Raw genomic sequence first — 21988 nt, forward strand, 5'->3', positions numbered from 1 at the left:
ATCCTTCACACATGCACACACTTTGGGTAGATATTACGCTTCAGTTTTGGGATTCATTTGGTAAAAGGTACAATTAGAATATAGAGTGTCAATTTATGATTACTCATCAGAGATTTGAATGATTATATTCTGCTACTGGTAATTTGATCAGGTATAGTTTTCAATTTCATCCATCAGATCTCAACGGTACATCCACCACCAAGTTGGTTATTAATCTTTCTATTTTTACATTTTCATCCTTTATCCTACCATGATGGTAGTAGTCATATTTTTATTCCTGATCAAATAGAGTGTGGATTTGAACTCAATTTAGACTAAGAGAACACATACATGAAGATATTGTCCTTCTTAGTGCAATGTATGGGCGTTGTTGGGTGACATTTGTAGGTGTCACAAAGCTTACGTTATTTTATATATTAAACGGAAAATTAATTCCCAATCCAATATTCTTGAACCATTTACTAGTTTTTCTTTGGGTGAACTCGGAGGATGTATTTACTGTTGGCTTTCAATGGTATGTGTTTGGACAAATATAAATAAAATTCCCAAGGGATACCAAATAGTAGAAAACAGAACATTTTAGACAAAAAGGATGGTTCGCTTGAAAGATTATCGATAATTATAAAAACAAAGACCACATATATAAATATAAATATATATATATTCAGTTCAGCAATGAATAAGATGTCTTCAAATGTCTACATGTCATGCAGATGGGTAAAGCTTTTAACTAATTAGCTAAATCCTTTGGGTTTCCTAAATGGATTAGTGCCAGGGAGAACCCTTTTCATCATGTCTAACCGGATTATATAATTAAAAAAGAAAGAGGGTCAATCAAAGTTTAGGCTCAAATCACCCGACCTCTACGCAGCAATGCTTTTTAATCATCCAACAAAACAACCCCAGCTGCTGCTTCAGGTTTCTCGGTTTCAGTTTCAGTTGCCACACCATCACTTTTGCACTCTTCATTCCCTGTTTCTTCCATTATCACATCATCATTTGTGTTAGTTGTTCCCAAACTTTTTGGGTCTATTTCAGATGAATCTGCCGCATCTGAATCCACTACTCTGCTAACCGGATCCGATCCCATTGTCCCTTTTCCAGTTTCTCCACCAGCAGGTTTAACTGGTTCAGATTCGCTTGGTGAATCCTCCATCTCAATTTCGGTCCCATCAGCAGGCTGTTGGTTAGGTGGTGAAACTGCAGTTGTGCTCTCTGAACCTGCAGCTGTGCCACCTAGAGGCCGCGAGAGTGAAAGAATCCGAGATATGTCGCCACAAGTTTCTTCCAACGAAAGGAGGTTCTTCTTCAAATCAACACTTGATTGATTCTCACCCTGATTCTCCTCCAAGATCTTGCATATCTGCAACAAATTGGATAAAATCAAGAAAGCTTCAAAACAGACGCTACAATTTCCATTTCTAGGATGTTGAACAAAGTGCAACATCCTTTCCACTTGATCTTTGCAAATTCAAGCCCCCTCAAATACAATTATGTACCTTATTGTAATGTTGAGGCAATTCCAATCGATCTGCATCATCATCGCAAGCAGCTGCTGAAATTTCTTCTGAATCTGCACAAGGATAATAAAACCCTAGGAAGAAACTCTTTAACCAACAGAATCAAGCACATAAGGGTGAAGTACGGGTGATAGAGGACCAGATATCTCTTTCTTTCTTTCTTTTTTTTAACTTTTAGAGCATTAACTATCGATACATAATTGTTCTTTACTCAGACACCAGATCATATGGAAAGCAAACTCCCTATAGTTAAAAAGGAAGAATGTCACCGGGATGAATTCATCGTATCTTGTATATGACAATGGTACTCATATATGATAATAATCTCTGATATATGGTATGTAGGTAAGAATTTTTCTCAACGAGTTTTATTTTTGAAGAAATTATGGCTTACCGATAACTTCTATTGAAGGTAACGCGTCAATCACTTTCGAAGGCATCTCTTTTGAGCATGCACTTGGCATGCTAGCAACCTTTTGTGCATTGTCTGGCTCTTCACTTGTCACCTCATTTGCTTTTAATTCACCCTAAGAGACAATTATGGATGAGAACATACTGAAAGTCCACGATCATCTTCAAGTTTATAATAGATTCAACATGAAAGCAGGAGTCCATGGTACAAGAACTACAAGATAGTAGTATGCACAGCCAACAATTGGACGACCAAATGGATTGTATTCAAATAAATTATGAAAAGCCTTGCAACCTTTGAACACATAAAAAGGACTTATAAAATGATCTTAAAATACTGACAGCAGTGCAAGAAGTCAAGCTATAATTCACCAGAACACACTGCATCAGCATAATTGTACAAGCAGCACTAGAGATTACTAATGTACCTGATGAATGACATGCCGAAGTTTTAATTTCAAATGAGGCCAAGATCCCACTTTCAAACTTCAAAGCTCCAAATATATGTCGCAATCCAACAACCCCATAAATATAACAAAACTCTTTTTATCATGTTTTTTAATGATCATTCGGAAATGACTTCTCAAAATTCAAAATCAACAATCAGTTCAACAGTGAAAAAAAATAAACACACACTACTGGAGTAAAAATTTGGACTAGTTCCTAGGCTCATATTATCATCAGAAAATAAGCCAATGCACCAAACAAAATCCTTGAATGTGTCGGCACTCTGACTTTTCAAGTGAAAAAAACGGTGTAATTAAAAACAGTTCCTCCACCCAAGAACCCACCTCCTCCATCTAATAAATAGATAAATAAAAGCTAACGTATTTCTCTGTTGACTTGGTAGCATTCCTTTTTAATTTTTACTTTTCCTCTTGAAGGCAATATGATATACCTTTCTCCTCTCTTATTAAAACTAAGTCAAAAACTATATAACGCACTACAAGCTTAAAGTTCATAATAATTGCTTAGGCCAGAACTTCTAACCAGGTATAATATCTCGAGCCAGACAATGCCATTGTTCCAAGAGAAGCATTCAACTTACATAGTATTCTTTCTGATACTCAGCATTGAGCCCTTTTTCCAAGAGAAGCACCCTTTTCTTGACATATTCAACCTGCCTTCTCTGCATATCTCTAAAATGATACAAAATGGAAGGATCCTGGTATATTTGTGCTTGGTTTCCAGCATCAGTAGCTCCCTGGCCTACCTCACCTCCTACATCATTCCCAGATCCATTTCCCCGAGTCTGGTTTCCGGTTGATTCTATATTGGTCACATTAACACCATATTGCACTTGAGAACCAGCTTGCCCTGGAACAGGAAGATTTATAAAGGGAAGATTCAGCTCTTGACAAATGACCTCCTGAATCCTCAATTCTTTATCATCAACAATAGCCTGCCATCTTCCATACCCATGCCTAACAATCAAATAAGCAAATGGTATGTAACAAAACATTAATATGATGGCCAATTCAGATCTTGACTCATAGCTGCATAAGAATCACATTACAGTAGACAAAGAAAGAGCCTAATATATCATACATAAATTTTATATGCTCTGATGCTTATCATGAATGTATGCAAATTATCACTCAATAACTTGGACAGATGTCCTTGATTACCTTCTTACACCAAAAGTAAGATCCAAAGGAGGAAGCAACTAGCAACGAAACATAAAAACACTAGTCCCAGCTAGCTAAATGAAGAAATGTAGCTCCCGAGATATCTTATTATGCGGACGTAGAAATATCTAACTTAATGTTGTTCACATGCTTTACTTTTTTTAACATCTAAGATCTCCCTACCATAAACTATATACAGTGTAGTCACACCGTGCAGAGGGCTCACTACGGATAGAGCACATCCATCCAAACTCCAAAATCATCTAGGTCAGAGTTAGATTGTCAACAAAAAGGTATTCCTGGGGCGTCATAGGCATCAGGGTACCCAATTTCATGAGCTTCAAGAGTACAAAAAACAGGCCACAAATTTGTCAACAGAGCGTGATTTATTCGAGAGGAAGATGCACTTTCAAAATTGCACCTCCACAATTAAAAGACCTTTGAGAAATATTGACAGTCAAAAAATATAATTCTTCTCATTGTCCAGTCACTAATATTTCATCAACTGCAAGAAAGGAAAAGGAAAAAGAAAAGAACATAGGAAATATGGGTGCAGCCATTCAGTGTATGTCCAAGAACTTCAGAGATACGTACTTTAGAACAGCACTCAGTAACAACAAATCATGTTCCTCTTTCCAAAATTTCCCACCCTTTAATGTTGGATAGCGCATGATAATATCATCGGTAAAAAGGCGGGTCCCAGGATGTTCTGATGCAGTCTTCACCTGTTATTTCAAATATAACAATATAAAATATTCCACGGACCTATCTCATGGGTAATTTAACTAAAATTACTTTCATATTTTCTATATTGTTCTAGTTTCCCAAAACACTAAAAAGTATCCTTAAAAATGCACAAGGACATTTTATAATTCAACATGATGAGTTAAAAAATTAATCTCTCTCTAAGAATCAAACTCCAAGAATCCAAATTGGCATGCTCACCTTGTTGCTTATTAAAAGCAGGACAGCTATCCTAACTAGTACATCTTGAATTCTGAGACCTTCTTTGGGAACACCATCTGCAGCCAAAGAAATATGTCGTAGATCAAAAGCCAAACACCCAGGGAAGAAACCAAAAGTTGAAGTACCAAAAAAAAAAAAAAAAAAAAAAAAGAAAGAAAGAAAATGAATGCCATGCAGCATTGATCAATCACCTGAAAATGTTGGAGATTCGGTTATATCTTCAGAAATATGTGACAAGAAAAGAACACCATAACTGAAAATAAGATAGGAAAAAAAAAAGAGACTATAAATTAACAATTTCTACTGTTGTGCTCTCAACATGCAGTAAGTACAACAGGAGAATAAAATCTGCACAAGTAAATTGCAATAACAGACATCAAGACTGGCATTAGAAGAGAATGAGGTCAAGAAGGCATAAAGTGTATTATCGTTAGCATGAATTCAAACCACCTCCCATTATACGGCACACCAACTGATGGGAAATTAAAAACTACTCAACCATATTTTATATGCATTCCAATCACACATGCACGCAGACCATTCAAACCCAACAGAAAATGTCGCCACTAGGAAAATAATAGCTAACACTTAGCTATCAAATGTTTAAAACATATACAATATACATACTCTGGCAAGAAATAAACAAATAAGGAAAAGCCACTTTGCATACTCTTTTATTTCCTGATATGTCTTCTGTTTTAAACGAGGTGTAAACTCCTTCCAATCAAAGTCCCCAACCCCAAACCTGATGCAATATAAAATATACCAATCAAAATAACATGATGGGGCACGGAATATTAGGGGAAATTAACTCAATCAAATAGCACATAAAACAATCAACAAAAAATTGACCTCATCAATATCTGTACAAATGCAGCCCTCTGACTCTGATTGAAACCAAGCACCCGAAATGACTTTCCTTCACCTTCCATTAGAGGAATTGGCTCCGTACTATCCACTGCAATGATTAGAAATTAGACAAATTATCACAACCATATGAATAATTTATGGCCGTTGAAGCATTAACACCCTTTGAGGACAGGCAAAACATACCACGATTCCTCTTCCTGTAAGGCCTTCTACCAGATTGAGTTCCAGATGAAGTTGTGTCACCATCAGTCAGTTCAGCTTCAAAGTTATCGTCCTCACCATCAGAGCTTACATCTTCCAAACCAGCAAGGTCATCTTCTTCAACAGATACCATCTGTAGAAATTTAAAGAGCAAAAGTCTTGGCAAAAAGAATAGAAAATAAATCTTCCGAAAGATTTACGCTAGGAAATTAGCAAATACCATGGCAATATTTGTAACCAGAAAATCAATAAGCGGAGTGGACTTATGCTAACTCATGAGACACCTCAAATAAACCAATATCTGACTCGATCTAATTTTGAGTTTTGCCATTATGGCATAATACATACCTGCTTACGGCTTCTCTTTCCTTTTCCCAGAGCATTGAACTCCTCAACTTTATGAACTTCATATCGGTCTCGTAACAACTCTTCCCAGTAACTTGTTCTTTCAGAATTATTCATGGTATTTTTTCCTCCACGGCCACTTTTTGAGCTTCTTCCTCCACAACAGTTTCTGCTTCGTCCTTATATTCAAAATTAGCTACCTGCAGAAAAGAGCAGTAGTTATTTAGAGATGTGAGTCTAAAAGGCTGTGACTTCATTTGATTCAACAAACTTGCAACACCAAATATATATTGTCGGCAGCATACATGGTAAAGTTCTCTATTTGGCAGTTCCATTCACACAGAGACCAAGAATGTCAATTACCTAATGATAGGTCAGACTTGCTCAGAACTTTTACCATTTTTTACTTCATACCTACCACTGTTTTAAATGCCATTCATTGAAAAGGGCCAAAAATGGATACTCTAAATCCAAACCAGGATACACCCATTTCTTAGTAATGAACTGTCTACAAAGAAAAAAACAAGAAATAACCAATGCTTACGTCAGCTTCTATTTTTCCATTGGAACAGATTACGCCCAACAATCCATGTAACTGACCTTCAAAACTATATTGCTCTTTTCAAATGATGCTGTATGTAACGCAAATACTGACAGATGGTTACCCTGACATAACTGGACCCATGGAGAAATAAACAGCCTTACATATATGGCACGAATATGGTGTTACTTACTGAACTTGCCTGTATTTAAGAAATCAAACATTTGAAAAGAGCAATTGAGTTCTGACAGATGATTACCCTAACATAACTGGGCCCATACAGAAATAAACAGCCTTAACTATATGGCAAAGACTATGATGGGGTATTGATTAATTCCAACCGAAAGAAGTATCATCAAAGTAAAATACCTTAGACAATTAATTGACCAATCTAACCACTCAAATCCAACACTGAAACCTTCAAGAGCGCAGTCTACTATCATTGCTCTGAATGTTCTATTAGTCGAGATATTATGCTAAATAAAACACCATTAAAGGCAGACTCTACAATTACTAAATTTGGGCACTCCAAAAAAAAATCAATATATTAGGGATGCACACAGATGAAAATTCTATTCTTTCTTCCAAAAAAATGTAAATTTTAAATCTGCTAGATTTGGAATTTTAATGATGAGAATTTCAGTAAACGAAAATCAATTAGCAACATGTATCGAATCATATTAGTGTCAAGCCCAAAGCCGGTTATTCAAGATGCAGTACGCCATATTAGTTCATCAGCCAGTAAAAGAAGAATACATAACCAATAAGTAACAGCTAAACTAAAACAAGATACAAAAATATATAAAACCTTGAATGCCTTCAAAAATCCATCCTCCTCTTCATCATCCACTGACGCCTCTTCATCCCCAACCTGTTCACGATCAAGTAATCTATCGAAAGGGAAAACAAAACCAAAAAATTAACTTTAAATCTGCAGAGGCCATACATCAATCAAGTTGTAGCAACAATAGTGAACAATAGGTTACCTATCAATAGCAGCAGCATCATAATGAATTTGGCGGGACTTTCCTGCTTCATCATTTTCATCAGCAAATAGTTCCTTTGAGCCATATCTGATGATATCATCTAACTCTTCCTAAAGTAAATAATAACAAATTAAAACTTTAGCTAAATAATTGCAACCTTTTCTTTCCAGAGAGGAAGCAAGATCTGACCATAAACTCTACGTTAACCTAACATCTACCAATAGACACCAAAAAATTAGACTTACAAGTTCCATTCAACAGAACAAGTATGAGAAACAGAGGGCTAAAACTTCAAGAAGTCACTCCACACGGACAATTAGCAAGGGCAGCCAAGGGCAAATGCATTTCCATAATTGGTTGGGATATCAAACTTCAACCATGTTGTCATTCTTCAACAATCTGTTCATTTAGGGTTCTCCTAATTTTTCTTCTAAGACCCAGTTTATTCCAACAAAATTATATAGGGATAAATCCCAAAAGTACATATGAACTTTGAGCCAATACGCAACAAAATATAGGAATTCTGATGTGGTGCAATTATGTACCTGAAACTCTGATTTTGATTTATTTTTCACATACCACTAACACTATACCTACTAGGCACAATTTTAAATTTACTTACTGCATACACACAAAAAATATTTATGCAACACAAAAAGAGCTGGATATATTCGATTTTCTATTGTGTACAATTTGAACCAAAATCGAAGTTGATATTTAGAATTGAACCAAAATCAAAGTTTCTCGTGTACAATTGCATCAAATCAAAGTTCCCAAATTTCATAGCACATTGGACCAAAGCTCATGTGCAGTTTTGAGATTTACTACAATAATATATGAAAATAACATTTAGAGCCTGGTAAGTTAGATCTTTCTCAAACCATGTAACCATTATAACCTCATACCCGGCTCACAAATTAGTTAATTTCTATATCCTTTTATAAACTGCTATGTGATAAAAAAAATACCTGATTAATATTTTGAGCTTTTAGCCTCCCAACAACAAGATGCTCCAAAACCATTTTCTTCTTAGTCATCTGCATCATCCTTTCTTCAATGGATCCTCGAGTTATGAGCCGATAAATCATCACCTACAACACAGATAAAACTCTTTATAGGAAAAAATAAAAATGAGAGAGAATGGCTTTCCTTACAAAGTCAAGGAATCAACTTGCACCTTATTCATTTGGCCGAGTCGATGAGCTCTTGCCATTGCTTGTAAATCAGCATGAGGATTCCAATCACTGTAGAGGCATCACCCATATTTTCACTTTTCACTTAAACAAATACCAAAGGGAGCATGTAATATCCCTAAACCTAAACCTTAAAATAATAGACAAATAGGTAACAAAAATAGAAGTCATCAAAAGGAGGTTTCAACATCATATCAGAGAACTAGTAATAGTTCATCATTTTATAGTCCTTATATCATTCGCTCTACAATACCAAAAACCTAATATGCTGCCACATAGACAATATCAGATTTCTGGTCCTTATACCATTCGGGTAGTGATTACAACACAATGTGCAACATAATGAATTGCTACAACTTTTACATCAAATTCTGGAATTAAGTGCTTTCATCTTCACGATCTTTATCCATCATCCATGAAAACACTCTCTTACTGCTTTATGCTCAAATCCCAATTCACACACTAGTTTATCTTAACCAGCAGTCAAGATTTACCCTACTTAAATGAAACAAAGCATAAAACTAAACCAATCAACAATTATGGAAAAAAGCATTTCCATCGGATAAATCTCCCACTACAAACAAATAAACAAAAAAGGAAAGGATATATAAGAGGGTAATTGCTTGACCTGTCATAAATGATAACTGTATCGGCAGTTGCAAGATTTATACCCAAGCCACCAGCTCTAGTAGAAAGCAAAAAGCAAAACCGAGAAGAATTTTTGGCATTAAACCGGTCTATGCGTATCTGCCTCTCAGCTCCACCAACCTTTCCATCTATCCGTTCATATTGCCAGTTCTGTAAAATATACAAGGGGCAACAAGATAATAAGTAAAATTTCTTCATTTATCAGCTAACCAACTATTTAACCCTAAAAACATCATGCTAATGCAGATATTAACACCTTGTAAGTACAGTAATCCTCTAGTAAGTCCAACATGTGCTGGAATTGTGAATATATAAGAACTCTATGTCCCTGCTCTTTAAGCTTTACCATCATCTTGTCCAATAGTTGCAATTTCCCAGAAGACTCCAGGAGCTGTCTGTAGAGCCATACAGAACAGGTAGAAGCAGAAGACAGGCATTTAATGGATCAATACAAAATATTTTGACCGTCTAAAACAGATATAGCATATACAAGAATAGTTTCAATTGTAGATTAAGATGCAAAAATTTGACAAAATTGATAATACATAGAAATTTTAGCCAAAAAACACGAATAAAACTTTACTTGTGAGCTTCATTCGCATCTTCGATAACTGGTTCAACCCCTTCCAACATATAAGGATGACAGCATAACTTCCGCAACTCCATAACCACATTGATTAGAGATATCTAATCCAGGAAAAACATATGTCAGCTAAGTAGTAGGGCAATGCACCCTACTAGCAAAGGGATGCGGGAAAGTGGAGGCTTATTTCATTAAAACAAGTGAGCCTACTTGTGCACCACCGCGCCGGGTAAGTATTTGATAGTTGCGAGTCAGAATTGCCTTGTAATATTCTTTCTGCTTGCTACTTAATTCAACACGTAAAATGAGTTCTTTTTTTGGAGGAAGTTTCTTCATGACATCCTTCTTCACTCCTGCATTCATAAACAATCAGCTAAAGCAAGTCCACAAGAATAAAATATTTATTCCCTATAAAACCAAAGCAACTGAGTCATAAAAATAATTTTTAAAATTGCGCCAAGGTGAGAGCCTGCATTGCTTTGCAGGAGCAGGCGTTGAACAAATAATAATGTTATCCGGAGGATATGAGGGTATTGAATCAAAGCCACAACAACATAGACTACATTCTTCAGACAAGTTAGAACAAAGAAGTAACTAAGCAAGAGAATGGTGCATAAGATCCTATGTAGTAAGATATATACTTCTAAGGAGATGTGGCGCCAACATTGTATGAAGCCTGGAAATCTGCTCCTCCTGACTAATATCCTTAAATTCCTCCTGGAACTCCTCCAAACTTCCAAACTACACATAGATGAACCAAAAAAAAGTTTTAGAAAATGCTCAAAAATCTATAAAATCTTCCTGCAACTCTCCTTTATTAAAAATCCATATTCCATAGAAGTAAATTGATACTAACCTTTCCAGCATCAAGAAAGTGCATTAGCATGAAAAGTTCATCCAGATTGTTCTAAAACCAAACAGATTCCACGAGTAAGTCATAAATCATAATATTAAACATGCAGAAGTATGTGTGTATGCATATTCTGAGATAATCACAAAACAAAGACAAACTGAAATAATCATAAAACGTTTAGAACCAGCAACCACAAAGCTAGAACCAGAACAAACTTCGTAAGCTTCTTGCATCCTTTAGAAAGAATTGAAGAGCAAGTACAATATAAATGGCAACAATGCTATTTAAGGAACTTCTTAATATGAACCTTTTAAATCAATTTATCTAAAAATAAATACAAGACACTGCAGGCGTATTTTAATCATAAAAGTTAGCAACAGCTCTTAAAAAAGTGGCATATGCAGCCTGACTTTATTTCTTAACATCAAATGTTTAAATTCGAAATTTTTCTCTTATAAGAATTTAATGGCTTTTTAGATAAGAAGATAATCAGAAAATAAAAGAGAAAAATAAATAAAAGGCTTGGAAAGCAGCATTCGTCTTGAGATATCAAAAGAATTATGTAGCAAAACATGGTATGAAAAGAATAACATGCAAATAATTGCGCCACTGCTGGAAAGCAAGTCATAACTCATTGGACAAATTTCAATGCTATTTGCGATAGCTTTCAAGATCTCCAATGTAATACCAAAAACAAAGAACAAACCTGAAGAGGAGTTCCAGTCAAAAGAGTACGGTGGTAAGTGGTATACTGCTTCAATGAAAGAAACAACTTTGAATCCTTATTCTTGAGCCGATGTCCTTCATCAACGATCTACACAATGGATCATGTATGATCAAAAACTCACACAAGAACTACCAAACAGACTCAATGAGCAAAAAGATTTACCATGCACTCCCACATTATTGGCTTCAATGATGCTGTGTCCAAGTTAATCATCTCATATGATGTTAAAAGAACATCAAATTTTATCCTATCTTGCTTGCTTTCACTAACAATATGGCCAGATTTCTTTTTTTTGATCTTCTTATGACTCTTTTTAGGATGATAAAATTCATACTCCCTTATTACTGCACGAGCTTGAGCAGAGCCTACATACATAACCTGCATCATGGTATTCACAATCAAATAGCATTTATTGGGAATCAAAACATGTAATTTTATATTTTTCAAGTACATACAACATTCATTTGGGGAGCCCATGTTGCAAACTCCCGTTCCCAGTTCCGCAATGTTGATAGTGGTGCTACAACCAAATGAGGAGCAATGTTATCTTCAAAAAGAGATGCCAAAAAAGCAATACTCTGGATTGTTTTACCTGCACACAAACAAGACAGAGAATTTGCAACCCATTATATAAGCTACTCAAATTCCTTCAAAAAGCAACCTGTTTTCAAACAGGACTTACCAAGGCCCATTTCATCAGCAAGAATTACATGTGTTTGTTTGGACCAAGAAAATCGCAAGAAGTTCAACCCTTCAAGCTGGTAAGGGTGCAGCGTTCCTAGAATTCCAGGAAAATGCTGTCAGCAATTAATAATGACCGCGTATGTGTGAGCCTACTCAGACAAGTGCCAGATTGCAGGGAAAAAGCATTAGAATGTACCTCCAGTAAGAAATTCAGGACTCTGTTCGTACTGCTGAAATTCCTTTGATTTTTTCTTGGACTCAACAGCATCTCGAAGGCTGCATTTTTGCTTAGCATATTTACGAGATCTGGACCTAATTTTATTGAATTTCTCAATTTCAGGTTGAAATGCAGATATGTCTGATTCGAACTCCCAATAACATTCATCATAAGATAGTTCTTTATACTTAACAAGGTACTCCTTCTCATCCTCGTCTCCCCTAAAGAAGTCAGCATGCGTAATAGACATACATTAGCTACTGAACCAGAAACCAAAGCTCAAAACAGCACACAAAAATACCAAGCCAGATTCACAAACAGTAAGTAAATCAATATTCAGAACTTGGATGATAATGTACATGAGGGTGATTATTGAAATCAAATGATAAAAATCAAGGACATAGAACTATGATTTAAATGTATAATATGCATATGTGTATATACATATAATAAAGTTATTAGATAGGTGAACCTGCAAGCAAGAATTCGATCAACTGTTGTCCACTCAGGTCTAATGGCAACAAAGTCATCTTCATTGCTATTCTTTGATGCCATTTGTCGATGGAAGTTGTTCACCTTAGTCCTTAAACGAGGATTGGACTTAAAAGCTTTTAGGAACTCCTTCTCAGGTACCCTAACACAGCCAAGTAGATATATAGTTAATATTTGCTAAAAACATTATTATAAACATAATTAACCAGAAAATTACCAAGTGCAATGCAAATAAGATAACCCCTTCCACTTTACAAGATACTGTTTCACAAATATTTGCTTTGAACCCAACTTGGAAGCATCATTGTCATCAGCCACAGTAGGACGCATTTCGCAATCCAATATCTTTTCAATGTCATTCAGAGGGCTAACCTGCAAGAGAAAAAGGGTAATCCTAAGCTGCTGTGTATCCAATATATAGAGGTATTTGCAATATCAGAAAACACTATTTAATCATACACATTCAGGGCATCTCCAGTTGTTAGGAAGAGGAGGAGCTTTCAATGGAGGAAGTAAACACTTTGGGTGGTATGCATAAGTACATGTTGCACAATTCAAGAGATTCTCAGTCTCTCCACAAGCTTGGCATGAGTTTTCTTTCTGTGATTTTAATCATTAAAAGTGGTAAGTGGAAAGTAAAAATAATAATAATAACAACAGCAACCATCTGAATGTTCCATATCTAAATTAGAATGAACAAAAACATAAACTAAAGAAAGTAACAGAATGTCAACATTGTTCTCTGCAATTGAGAATCAGCGCTTTTCACAACATAGACTATATAAAGCTTAAATCTGATACAATATGGAAAGGAAGAAAAGTCATCCTAATTAGAGGCAATTCTTTTATTGGAAACATAAAAGCTAATATCACAGAAGCAAAAAGAGGCTAACCGCATCATCCCTGACTATCCTTTCTAACTTCTCTTCAATTTTACCAGATTTTCTGGAGACAAAATCTGCATCATCATCTGATTCATCCAAATTGTAAATTGGCTTTCGATCTGATCTATCCCGGAGCCTCTCAACCAAGCTACTCATCTTCTGCAAAAAAGATAACATATATGTATTTTGAAGACTTTAAAGTAGCAAGACTACTGTTCACCTACATAACTCGTGCACTGCTGTTGAATGAATTAAACAATAAAAACAGAAATTACTAAAATTCACAAGAAAGCATCAAACCCAATCTAAAACAAAAACATGCGGCTTATTCAAAAACTACATAAGAGATAGAAGGATTGTAGTCCTTTCCCCACATTTTATTATTGAGACGTTATAATATCAATTAATTTAAGCATATCTAAAACAACAAATTCTTGTGTTTCCTTCTTTTACCTTGCTGTACCAAAGCTAGCACCCACTTTTACAAGTTAACCAAAGGAAATCAAGGTCTAAATTTTACCATAAGCAAAATGCCAGATACGGCAAAATTGCAGTCAAAGATTCTGAATGCAATGAATTTGCACTCATTACAAAACTAGATTTCTACCTTCTTTACAGAGAATTTACACTCAATTGCAACTTTAAATTATAACCGCAAGGCCAACCTAAGCCTTGCTGTCACTTGAAGATCCTTTCTCTCTTCAACTTATGAATACTTTATGATCTTTGATGATTCTAATGGTCTCAATCACGTTTTAGTATCAATTATCAGGTTGTGGTATCTTACAGGTACTTGACACCTTAGTCATTACAAAGAAGAAATGAAGAATAAGTTTCGAAGACTCAAGGAAACTGCAAAATCTTCAAGATCTTAGTCAATCATGTCACATTTAACATAGTTTCATGCATATCAAATGAACTTCAAAGAGAGAACAATTGTAAGAAAGACCAGAAAAAAAAGTTAAAAAATAAATAAATAAATAAATAAATAACATTGTGAATTACCATATTGAAGATATGTCAAGATTAAAAAAAAAAAACTACCTCCAGATTTTTTAAATACCAAAAAGTTCTTCCAGACTATTTCTTTCCCAGTAAGTTTTCACCAAGAATAAAGTTAGATAACTCACATTTAATTAGATTTTGAGACTCAAAATCTTTTTTGAGAAAAAGGTTTCCAGCAAAAATTCTAAGTTCAGTGACCTTCATCAGATTGGAAGTACTCTTCTGTTTGTGCCAAAAATTTCTGATAATCTGACATTATGTTGATGCAAAGAAGTGGTTTTTTTTTTATATATCTTTGAAATGCCAAAAAAAGGCTAATAAAGTCCTCATATTATGATACCTGTGCACCACAGAGGTGCTAATATCCACACAGAATTATGCAACTAACTACATACAACTTAATTATCATTTTCGATGCATAAGAGACCTATCTTACTCAAACTTGAGTCTGAGTATCAGATATGGGTATACACCCGGCACAAACATGTTCAGTTTTTTCTACGGCTTTCCATGTTTTTGGAGCTTCATCTCCCCATAACCATGCCCTGGAATGTGTCGGACATGGGTATTCAGTACTTCAAGCAAAATGAAGGGCCAGAGCAACATAGTGAGAGATATACACTTTTGGTTACTGCCATCCCTACAGTTGCACTGGCAGCGATAATATGAATGGATCTCAAACAACATGCAAAACAATGTGAAAATCCTAACACACTTTACACGAGAATTATTTCGATGCAGACAAAAATCCATAAGGGCAAAAAGTGCAAATATTTATCAAAGTGGGGGTGAAATTATGAAGAAACACAATTTAGTCAATAAATTCAACCCACATGGATTTGAGCAGCATATTGTTTCTTTAAATCTACTTCTATATATAGTTTTTCTTTACCAATCTAAGTACTTCCATAAATAGGAAAACTTCCAGCTCGAAAAAAAAAAGAGCACACACAACCTTTCATTTAAAACGTGAAACACGTGCTTAAGATGAAATTGATAAAAGGAGTAATTGCTCCCCGCCAACCCACATACAAAAAGAATGGCAAACCACAAATTAACATAAACGGTCGTTCATGTTCCTTGTCTCATTGTTCATTAAATTAAAAGTGTTCCATGCAAAAAATGGGCATGCACGTCAAACAAAAATGCAGGGACCATACTTCATAATTGTATTAACTCTCAATAGATCATGATTGTACAAGTTTGTCGAATCATCACAGCCAACTTTACCTAGCACAGGAAACATTGAATAATAAAATAACCTAACAGGCAGAGCTTTCTGCAGCAAATACTACAGGACGACGAAGGAAATGATCAAGGAGAAGAATCACTCAGATCACAATGAAAAACAGTTTAAGTCAATAAACCGGCATGTAGTTTAAATCCAAAAGTGACAAGACACCCTGGAAAACCTAATTGGATAATGGCGCGATAAAAAACTGAGAACAACAATTAAATGGACAGGAGAAGGAAGGAAAACATGCATAGTGACAACATGCAACAACATAGATTAACTCAGAGCTCCAAATAGATGTTCATAAAGGGGAGATTATATTTAAAATTTACCCTAGGCGCGGAGGCTTAATGCATATCCACCAGTAAACAACTATAAACTAAAGGTTCCATACCTGTTTTCTTAAACTGATCCATAACTTTGAACCAAATTTAGCTCCAAGCACAAGAAAGCTAGGCATACACTTACATATATTCATATCTTTAACAAATAAAAGAAATAAGAAATAACCTAATTATCAACCCTAAAAATGAACTTCCAAGCTGACAAGTAAACAAAGTACCAAAAAGCAAGCATATCTAAGTAAAAATAAATAAAAATCTCAATAGACACACAAAATTCCGTGCAAATATAAACATTCCCCATTTACAGACCTCGTGGAAGTTAAAATTAAAACCTCAAATCCCAACATTCTTCGGCACTAGAATCTAAGAACTGAAATTTCAAACGTTAAAACAAATGTACAACATAGGCATAGAGAATTACCGAAAATTAAGGGATCTGAACTCCCTTCAAGTACGTTGAAGTAGTGCCAGACCCTAGAACCGGAGAGACGGTGGTGGACCGGGGTTGGGGGCAAGAGGAAAGTAACGATAAAAAAAAAATCACCGATACAGTGCAAAAAAAAATAACTTGAACCGCCGGTTTTTATTGGGGCTATGAAGTGACGTAATTACTATGAGGTGCATGATAATATTGATTATTAGTATGGGTACTATTGTCCTTTAATTTGCATTTTACAGGCTGTAAATGACATTTGAGAGGACGTATTTGGCAAATTTTGTACAGGCATGCGTTATGTTTTTCTTTTTCGGTAATTAAGGGCAACAAATTGATATGTGTATTATAGTCTTTTCACTTGAGGATCTATATTTTTTAAATCAAAATTGAATGTCAAATGCACTTTTTCTCGTCATTTGGATTTTATTTAATACATACAAATATAATTTTAATAATTATTTTTAAAATTTTTATTAAATGATTTTTCAGTAGTATATTCCTAATTTTTATAATATTAATATCATTATAATTTCTAATTATAACCCTTCTCAGCCTATAAATAGAAAAATAATGTGCTTTAATACATTTGAACTCACAACCTCCTGCACTAGTAACAATATCGATACCAATCAAGCTAAAACTCAATCAGCAAATTTATATTTTTTAAATACATATAACTAATCTCAAAGTAATTTATATATGCATATATATATCTCACAATGTAGACACAAATATACACATATCCAACTTTTAAAATTTATTTATATAGGTTTTATTAGAAAAACAAATGATAAAAATAACACATTTTGAAATGTAAAAAATATTTCCTTCTTTCGATGGATGAGTTGCATTCGCGGCTTTAGAGTATTTGAGCTGACATTCTCTCTATCTAATCTTGAACTTCTTCATTTTACTTAAGCTAACATTATGTTCGTCTGATCTCATTATACATTACCAGCTTTTATCTGAATGTCAGACACAGGAAAAGATGAAAATTTTGATTTACATTGTTCTACAGAGCTATACTATTGAGTGTCATAGTTAAGGAAATGTTAGCTGTTAAGAACCTAATTGAAATGAGTTGGGTGGAATTGAAGGCCTTTGCCTATATGGGAATGAAACCGGCACACACTTGCCTTTCATGCACATTAAAGAAGATATCACCCTGGATATTTCGAGGTCATAATTGATTGTAGTAGTATTTTAGGAAGAACAGGTGTAAGAAAAATGCACAAAAAGATATGACACTTGATAACTTCAGCGATTAGTTTTTCCTTGTATGGATGCTTTGATAAGATGAAGCCACCATATCAACCAAGGCTGTATTGCACAATGCGTTCCGATCTGGTAGAGGCGTTACGAGCTTTTCCTTATAAGCATGCCTTGATTCGCCGAAGTTACCAGATCCAATCACCCAGCGCAACAGAGCCTGTATTGCATGAGGCATTTCAATACGGTACAGGTGTTGCATGTGTTTTCCTTAAAAGCATGCTTTGGTATGCTAAACCTACTGGATTTGGTGCAATAGAGACTATATTGCATGATGCATTCCGAGTCGATGCATGTCTTGCAGGCCTTTCATTATTAAGCATGTATCCGATGATGCATTCCGAGCTGGTACAAGCCTTGCAAGCTTTTCCTTGTAAAGATGCCTGATTTGCATAACCTACCAATCCAATGCAACAAAGCTTGTAAAACACACACTTAAAGGGTTACCCCCACACATCAAGTCCGGCTAATTGTGAACTAGTACACAATTTCAAGTATTACTGTTGTAAGAACCAAATCATGCAACATTGATATTAACAAGTTCTTAGAAAAAGAGCTTTCAGGACAATATAATACAATACCACCCTATGCAACATCTATGAACTCGAATGCAGAAATCCGAGTCCATCATCACTACTAACTCCCACATCTTCCAGAACAAATTCTAGTCATAAAGTCTCCAAAAGAGATACCAATTTCCAATTGAGGACTTCCAAAGAGAAGTATAATGCCATACAGAAATAATACTCTTACAACAACAAAAGCTATCTATGGCTAAACTGTTGCACATGTTATAATCATCTAAATAAAACGATTAAACAAGCTGTTAAAATAATAAGATGGTAATTGTTACAATTATTATTGAAAGACTAACTGCATAATTTACACTGGACTTCAACTTGAACACCAGGTTTTAGTTACAATGCAAGCAAAAGAGAAAAAGTCACAACTAGATCAACAATCTTTCTTCTTTGGCCAATGTATACAAATAAAATTAAGTCACACACACTTAGTAGTCTACATCCTTTTTCCCAATTATTTTCTCTTTTAATCCGAATTCTGCCCGCCCTCGACCTCTAAGCCATACAGTACACCTGCATATTTCTGTACTGATTTGAAAAAGTTATCCCTCAACTTCCTAAACGTGCATGATGTGAGCAAACTATCCGAACCAGCTTGATGGCATACACCAACTCTTTCCACTTCTAACAACTCGGCCAGCTTGTTTAAACCACCATGTAGGCCATTGCAGAACTTCATCATATGTTTGATATCGTATACCATCGGAAAATACATTTTGATCAAATTGAAGAAGCCAGTTTGAGTATCGGGCAAACTCCTGCAGGTCAAAAGTTTAAGCAAATATCCGAAATCATATCCGCTATGAAAAGTGACCCAATGCACATCATCATTCAACACAATCCCGGACGACATCAAAAGCTCACCGAACCGTTTCACATCAATACCTTTTTCATTGTTCTTCTTAAAATCAACCCCACATTGACGCAACAACTCGATGGAATCACTAACGAAGATATCTTCACTGATATTAAACTCGCGGAAATTGAATTGCCAAATGCAAAAGTTGTCGGTTCCACAAGTGGGAAGATTCCCGTTGGCATCCGAAAAAGTGAGACCCAACTGGATCAATTTCAACATATCCACATTATCCTTCAAAGTTTGGTAGTTATAATCACTTACGTTCTTGAAAGTTCCAACGGGGCGTAGAACAACACCTGGGAACTCAGTATCCATAGCAACATAATTGTAAGCATCAACAATTTCACGGATCAAAACAAACTCTTCTTCCAGATTATCGTTCCAAACTTCTCGAATTTGAACCGAATCACCTTTGGGCAAAACCGACATTTCCAGACAAATATTACCAAACCCAGATCTGGAAAATAGTGTCGTTTCGATCTTGAGAGCGGATCTGAAAAAACAAATGCAGAGAAGCAAATGAAAAAAAAAAAGAAAGGGAAGGAGGAGAAGAGATTTGACCTTGGAATTGTGAAATCGAAAAACAACAGATCTTAAAGAGCTCTTTTGCGAAACAGTGAATTGTGTTTGGGGATTGAGGAGAGTGATTGTGGGTCAACGAAACAGAGGCAAAGTGAAGGAAGAGAAACGCGGACAAGGCAGCCTGGCTTGTTTGAACCCGCTTTGCTTATGGGTGTCATCTTAAATGACTATAAAAAGGAGGGTGGTTAAAAGGGGGAAGCGATAGGCGGTTTCTGTTTACAAGCTATTCCCACTACGCCGCCGTATTCGGCTTTGCATTTTTTCCTAGTTATTACTTAATCCAAGACACTTTATTTTATTTAAAAAAAACTAATAAATTTTAAAATAGGTATATAATGGGATTTAACCGACGCTGATTCAATTGGTAAAATTTTATATTTACTGTCAATTAAAGTTTTATTTTAACATGATTTATACATTTTGATCTTAATATGTCGAATTTATTATCTACGTCCATTGTATATATCTATCTATCTATATTTTTAATAAATTCATGACTAAATTAGTGTAATCAGTCAACTGAATACTACTCGATTTAAAAATTTACTAATATATTCATCCATAAATAAAATAAATTATATTATTTAAAAGCACTGTAATTCTTTGTTTTAACAAAAAAAATAAATTTAAAATATGCATACAGGGTTTTGAACTCACCCTAATTGCATTAATAAAAATATATGTTTACTACTCAACAAAATTTTCAATTGGATATATTTTATACATTTTTATTTTAATATGCATAATTTATGATATTCATCAATTGTATCTATAAATAACATTTTATACAACTCTAGCACAATTAATATTGTTTATATGATGTATTTGTTTGTTTAATTTTCATTTTACTCTCAATTTAATCTATTTTTATTTTAGTAACGACATATTTCGTATGTTATTATGATTAATTAGTTCCAATACATACGTTTCATTATTTATTGTAGGTTATTCTTAAACACGTGTCTGTGATCTAATTTTGTGGTTTTCACACGCATACGTGTGTGATAAGATTTTTAGTACAATCAACCCCATCTATAATAGTCTTATTTGTCTGGTCAATTTATGCTTTTTTATAGAAAGGTGACTGTTAGATATCTATAACATCATGTCATTATAGAGAGATAATTGTTGTAAACTTGGCATATAATTTATATCGTGAATTTCAATTAAATAAAGAGTGTGAATTATGCTAAAAAAAGAAAGTGAGAATCAATCAACAAATTTAAAAATCGTATAATAAGTGCATGCATTATTGCTTTTATGCATATTTTATTTTTTTCACATGATTAATTATAAAGATTATAAAACTAATAAATTCAATTAATCAATGTGATATGTGAGTTATCAAATTAAATTAATTAAATTATCATGAATTACTAAATTCAAGTAATGAACTTACAAGTTTATGATGTTCCAATTTATAATACAATATTTAATTAGTAAATTTAATAATTTATTGAATTAATATGTTTGATTCTCGTTGAAGATTATTTTCATTTAATAAGATACGATTAATAGATTTTTTTCACGTGAAATTTAATTATTTTATTGAAATAATATTTTAATTAAAATCATTTTCATTTAATAAATGATAATTAATAGGCTTTCTTGTATGAAATAGTTATAATTTTACTTAAAAATTTAGGCAATATGTTGTTATAGAAAACTAATTAGTAAAAAATGTACTTCATAACTATGAATTTTATTGTTATAAATGAAAATATGTTATAGAGAATTAAAATAAAACTGAAAAATATTAATTCTACTAGAAATTAATTGTTATACCAAAATGTTGTTATAGCATATGATTATTATAAAAAAGGCTGAATGTATAATATAAAACTACTATATTATACAAGATATAATAATAAATAATAAAATGTGAAATGATTAAAAAATAATTTAAATAATATACTATTTCAATTTTAT

At 34.2% G+C, this 21988-nt stretch overlaps 1 protein-coding gene and 1 pseudogene across 1 annotated transcript; both read right to left on the reverse strand.

Moving 5' to 3' along the window:
* Positions 1–641: 641 nt before the first annotated feature.
* LOC121203421 (CHD3-type chromatin-remodeling factor PICKLE-like) lies at positions 642–16913 on the reverse strand (annotated as a pseudogene).
* Positions 16914–18863: 1950 nt separating this feature from the next.
* Positions 18864–20315, reverse strand: LOC121231988 (probable CCR4-associated factor 1 homolog 7). The gene is made up of 2 exons (XM_041117235.1): positions 20039–20315; positions 18864–19970 (listed from the first exon to the last, which is right to left on the reverse strand). Exon 2 carries the CDS (start codon positions 19904–19906, stop codon positions 19085–19087), a length of 822 nt encoding a protein of 273 aa, XP_040973169.1. The 5' UTR covers positions 19907–19970; positions 20039–20315; the 3' UTR covers positions 18864–19084.
* Between the last annotated feature and the right edge of the window lie 1673 nt (positions 20316–21988).

The sequence above is a fragment of the Gossypium hirsutum genome, chromosome A07, assembly GCF_007990345.1.
Source record: "Gossypium hirsutum isolate 1008001.06 chromosome A07, Gossypium_hirsutum_v2.1, whole genome shotgun sequence".
In the NCBI taxonomy this organism is placed as follows: Eukaryota; Viridiplantae; Streptophyta; class Magnoliopsida; order Malvales; family Malvaceae; genus Gossypium; species Gossypium hirsutum.